The sequence below is a fragment of the Clarias gariepinus genome, chromosome 5, assembly GCF_024256425.1.
Source record: "Clarias gariepinus isolate MV-2021 ecotype Netherlands chromosome 5, CGAR_prim_01v2, whole genome shotgun sequence".
NCBI lineage: Eukaryota > Metazoa > Chordata > Actinopteri > Siluriformes > Clariidae > Clarias > Clarias gariepinus.
Window position 1 is genome coordinate 22,855,223 of NC_071104.1, and position 6,000 is coordinate 22,861,222.

The following is a 6,000-nucleotide window of genomic DNA, read 5'->3' on the forward strand; positions in this document are numbered from 1 at the left end:
AGCTAACCCTACAGTCCTTCCTCCTCATATAAACACATAATTCCATATATGTTATTTGGTAATTTTGAGGTCATCAGTATATTATTTACAAAAAAAACCCACAGTTAATTAGAAGGTGTGTCCAAACATTTATGTGCTCTGAAGCTTAACCAAAGACAAAATAAACAAATAAAATCAAAGCATACCGTTTACAGTGTAATGGAATCTTGCTAACAAATAAATTCTTTAGGCAGACTATTTTTACCTTTTTTTTTTTTTTTTTGCCTTGTGCCTTATTTATGTGTTTTCTACAGAAACCCTAGGCAGGGTTTAAAAAGGAAATATAAGCATTTCAAGATTATATTGAATGCAACATATGTATGCTTCTTTAAATTAGTGGTCAAAGTAAGTTATGGACAGAAAACTTAATTTAAACCAAACTTACTTTTTTTCTGTTTCTGACAAGTTTTCCCAGTCTGCTGTACATTTGGTCATTGATGCATTACTGAGAGCAATTGTGTGAATTGAAACATTTCAATAAAATACATTTAAGAATTTAGTGTGAAGAAATGTAAGGGTCTAGAAGCTTAGACTTCACTTGCATGGTGTAGGCAAAACCAGAGGGAAATAGTGGAACAGGTCAGTATGAAAACTAGGTCTGCTGAAAACTCTAAAACCTCTCACTGTCTTTCATTTCTGAATGGCTCTCTTGCATGTTTTTTTCTTCAGCTTTTTTTCATCGATTTTGTTTTTTATTACCTGTTTGCTCACACTAATGATGTTTCTCACCCCGTAGTGACTACACAGAGGAGAAGGAAGCTGAAGCCAAGAACTTCATGGGTGGTAATGGAACATTTTTTGTTCTCAGCATAAAACCTTTTTTTTTTTTTGGATAAATGTAAATAGTGAAATACCATATTTGTACTTGCAGCCGGGCTTGACTCCGTCATTTTTCAGAACGGTAATATTTGGCAGTAGGAGTGTTCCACTACTTTGTCCAAACTGCACTGGTGTTGTTTCATATCTCTGTCTCCTGTAACTGTCCAAACGCTGCGGGTCTACAGATGATTTCAGACTGAACCATCTGGCCCCATTTTGTGAAAGACTGTGGGAAAGGGATTTATGCTATAGGCTTGCTGAAATAGAGGTTATCTGCTGTGATCGTACTGATGGCAGTTGGGTGTGTATATATCCTTTTAACAGGCCACTGTGTGTTTGTTTTGGCAGGGACGGTGCGAGTAGAGAGGGGCCACACAGAAGGGGACAGGGCTTTGCTCGTGGTCAGTACAGATGTATGCGGGCAGGGCACAGATCCGCAACTGAGAACGGTGCTGCAGTGGATGGCGGCCTCAATCACTGAGCTGCCAGTCATGCAGCTCAGTGAACAATCTGAAAGGGAGCTGCAGCAGGTTAGACTTTCAAAAGATATTTTATATTTCATATACACACTGTATGGCTGAAAGTTTGTCGATACCTGATCTTCATGGTCGTATATGGGCTGTCCCGAAACTCTTGGAAACCACAAAGTTGGACGTGCACAATTTTCTAAAATGACCTTGTATGCTCTTAAATTTAACTCCTTTAACTGGAACTAATGGACCCAAACTTGTTCCAACATGATAATGCCTCTGCGTACAAAGCAAGGACGAAAAGTTGGAGTGGAAGAACTGGAGTCTTGAACTCAACCCTACTGAAAACATGATCCACATGAACGTAGACTGCACCCCAGACCTCCTCATCACACATTAGTGCCTAATGCTTGTGGATGAATGTGTAAATCCCCACAGCTACATTCCCACATTTAGTGAAAAGCCTTCCCAGAAGAGAGAAGTTTATAATAACCGCAAATGTTGGACTAAATCGTGGAAGTGATGGTCAGGTGTCCACAACCATTTACCCATATAGAGTTTTCTTTTGTCTGTCAATCTATCTATATTGGAAAAGGTTGATGTTCAAAAAACATTATTGTACAACTAACCTTAGATACAGCAAAAAGATTTTTTTTTATGATCAATTAACTTAAATTCTTGCAACTTTTTCCTGAAAACCACTGGGAATCTGCAATGCTAGTATGGAATCAACAAAATGTCATATCAAGTGCAGTCATCTGTTCTAAAGACTTTCTTGTACCTGAAGGTTACAGCTTTACCTTTTAATCCACCACTATACAGGTCTCTGTGTGTGAGCACATCAGTATTATAATAATAGTATAATAATATACAAGATTATGTAATATAATCTCCATAATACTAATATTATTTTATACATATAATAAACATCCATTCTTACTACGGCTGCTATGTTCATGTTTGTAGTTTCTGCGTGTGGTTCAGAGGCTGAAAGAGAGAGAGTGGAGAGTCTGCGAGCTCCTTCAGGCTCTTCTTAGATACTACGAGGGGCATCCATCCGAGGAGGAACCATGTGCTGAGGAAACAAGACACGAACATGGGTCCCTTTTCCACTGGCTGCTTGAACACTCGTAGACCATCACTGCTTACACTATTTGATGACACGCCTGTAGTAAGCGCCTAATGGCAGTGTGTTGAGGTGAAGATTTTGATCACATTCACATTTATGCGCGACGTAGCTGCCTGTTTAGAGGCCTAGCCAGTGGGGTGTGTCGGGTGCGCGGGTGTTTGAATGTATTGCATGCCGTTACTGAAGGTATTTTTGTTCTCCATTTTTGGTTGTCACTTCTGTTATTTGTCTCATATGATATTGAATTGCATATCGCACATTTAGTATGTTATAATTTGCACTTCTCTTAGTGTTTTGCCTTCATGCCCTAAGCCAGTGTTACAAGCAGAGGGCTCAGTGACGGCATTGCTTATTTAAAGGGAATCCCTAGAGCAGAGTCGAATAATACTGTAGATCACCTCTCTTTACGGGAATATACACGATAAAGGGACCAGCCAGCAGAACCACTGCACCTCCTATATCCATGGTCTTGGCCACTGTAGAATTTTATACTTTGATATACAAATGAATGAAAATAGTAGTGGAAAGTAATTATAGGTCAACTGTAACTTATATCAGATGCTCATGCAGCTACCCAAGTAGTTAAAATACCATTTCACTGTAAATATTTTAACACTAAAAAAACAACAAAAAAAAAAACAGCTGCTCTCAACTGACTCCATCAAAATCTATTTTGATAATATTCCCCTTTTAGTGAGAAATCCTTTACTTTTTCAGTGTTGTCTCAGGATGGCACAGATTTTATTAAAATGCACTAAAGGATAAGTATTTATGACACCACATCATACAGTATATGTAAACTATATTTTTTTGTATGGCTAAAATAGTCAGATGGTGTGGTGCACTCAGACGTTCCTTAATATCCGAGTGATCTAGGTATATGAAACTGTATGAAATACACTGTTGCCAAAAATTAAGGAACACAAATTGATATTTTTTTAAGAGTACATTTCCTGTACGTTAAGTAAATACTTGACATGGTAAATAGTCAGTAAATGACAAGCTGCTAAACAGGCAAAGAAGTTCTGTAGTATAAAGAAGAAGACGGTAGTGCAGTTTTGCCACATTACTGTAATAGTGCGACACTATGTACAGTTTGTACCTGATGTGGGCATGTACTGTACAGTAGGTCACATTCTTTGCTTATGACGAATTGATATTAGGGTTGTAAAACTGTCCACCCCCTCTTCCAATTCTTCTTTTGTACAGGATTAACTGTAAAATAACTGGCTCCTATTTCGGGGTTGTGAAAGATGGAAGACATCATAGAAAGAAAGAAATGTGTCAGAAATTTGGTTTTAAATTTCTACTTTAATGGTCATTCTCTTTTCCCCCTACCTAGACTTTGATGTTGATGTTTCTTTGAGTTCTGTTTATAACATTTGTGGTTGCTTAGATTCCTCAGAGCACCACTCTAATTTGAACCACGAATGAACCACAGCTTCAAGTGCCTGCATAACTCGGTCACTAATCACACACTCCTTACGTCTCCTGGAGATGTTTTACACCCCAGCAGGAAATCAACCACCACAGACTTTCCCACACTATCCCGTTCCCCTCACTGACTCCACTTTACTGTGCACTCCCCATGAAGGTAGCACTTTACTCTGGAATGGCCAATATAGGTCCTTCCCAACTTATGTCAGTATCTCAGAACAGTATATTTCCCACACTAGGCCCAATATTAAAACCATCGAAAGTGTGTTAAGTATCGATAATGTATACCATGCTGTGGATAAGTTTAAGGATGCTTTGATAGCATCCAATCAATTTGTTCTGTTCTCTCTGAGTCGGAATGTATACGTAGTGCAGGTTCAATTCCTGCAGCTGAACTGATTCAGAGTTGAATTGCTTTTGAACCGTGTTGGAGAATGCTTGGAACCAGACCTCACTCTGAGGGCCTCAAACCAGTTGTTCTGGTCTGCAACTGAATGCAATAGCTGTGTTCTATGGTGCACAAACATAACATACCAAGTGTGAAAAACACACTATGGTTCACTTCAATTGGACTAGCTTCTGTGTATGTAAAAGCAGCTCGAGGGGATTCTAGCCACAAGCCATTCAGTTTAAACTGACGTGCTGTCATTGATGTATTGTTAAAAAAAAACGACTCAGTTCAAAATCCACTAACGGTATGGTTTAGAGTTATACCCAGTGGAATAGGCAGTATGGAGATCTGGGTAGTAGAACGTATTATTCCACATTAACACTAATGCATGCTATTCTATCCCTTCCTGCATACCTGTATTACTATTAAATTAAATGTTCCGTTTGTGCCATCATATCATCAATGATTATTTCTCATAAGCATGGTCCAAAGGCGTACAGCACTGTGGCTGCTCATGCTATCTGTATGTAAATTGCTACAGTGAAAACATTTCTATTTTCACGGTGCCATAAATTGAATTCCGATGATTCAGGCTGATTTGTTTACATGATTTTAAATTGCCATTAAAAAAAAAAAAACGTTGGTCATTGGAGGAGGCTATTGTAGAAAAAATATCTAATCTCAGTGCGGTAAGACAGTTTGGTTTTTAGAGCTGACCACCCTAAAAAAAAGAAAACTTGCATAATTTATGAAAACAGTTGAAGGTATACAGTATTTGCAGATACACTTTTTCCTCTTTCGCAGTGGGATTATATATGCTTTTGCTGTAAGTATGAACAGACATAAATGTGCTGGCTTTGTGTACTGACTTTATTTTATGTACATTCCTATATTTCAATATATGACCTATTGCTATTTGTGTTATTTAAAGCTGTGTGTACTGCAGATTTGACATCATAGTTTAAAGGTAAAATATTTTACTTGTGCAGTGTCATGCTCATCTCAGTGAAGTAGATAAACAATATTACACTGACTTCTCTATTTTTCCTGCTTATTTGTATTATTCTGAAAAAGTAAGATATTTAATAATTTATGTCAGTATAACTTATAATTGTGATCACACTAGTGAAGTTGCTAAATAGTTTACATATTAAAAGTCTAAAGTAAGAGCACTACACCTGTTAAAGCTGTGGGAAAGAATAAAGCATTTTCATGTGAAGCTGTTGTGTTTTCTTATTTATTAAATGGCACAGAGTTGAAAAGTGAAACCTTCAATTTACCGTTAAATGTGGAGTAACAATACAATACGTCCACCTTCTTCCTAGAGGGAAGTGAAATGTTAGGATGACAAGGGTTTAAAGTTCCTGAACCCAAAAAGACTTGTTGCATACAAATGCAAAAGTAGGCTAAATCCAGATTACATAATCAGGTTCTAACGATCGATGCAATTTTAGTGTCTTTCTCACTGGTACAAATTGAACCTGCAACTCAGCAGCAATCTGGTACAAAGCCCTTCTTCCATGATACTCACCCCGAGCTGAATCTGCAATCCTTTTGATAGCTACAGTACTCATTAACTCGCATGTTGTCTTTGCCTCATGAAATATGTGATGATGGTGTATAATCCTTGCTGTGTTTTTGCTCCTATGTACAGTTCCTGTCAACATCCTGCTCAGAAAGTTCCTCGAGTCTGGAAGTGATTGAGGGAGACATGA

At 37.9% G+C, this 6,000-nt stretch overlaps 1 protein-coding gene across 3 annotated transcripts in view; it reads left to right on the plus strand.

The window, feature by feature from the left end:
* akap11 (A kinase (PRKA) anchor protein 11) overlaps positions 1-5,504 on the plus strand; it is a 28,705-nt gene extending 23,201 nt beyond the window's left edge. For all 3 annotated transcript variants that reach the window (XM_053496086.1, XM_053496087.1, XM_053496088.1), the window contains 3 exons: positions 776-822; positions 1,207-1,388; positions 2,295-5,504. In XM_053496086.1, the coding sequence (XP_053352061.1) occupies positions 776-822; positions 1,207-1,388; positions 2,295-2,462 (397 nt within the window). In that variant the 3' untranslated portion in view covers positions 2,463-5,504. The remainder of the gene's footprint in view (positions 1-775; positions 823-1,206; positions 1,389-2,294) is intronic.
* Positions 5,505-6,000: the final 496 nt, after the last annotated feature.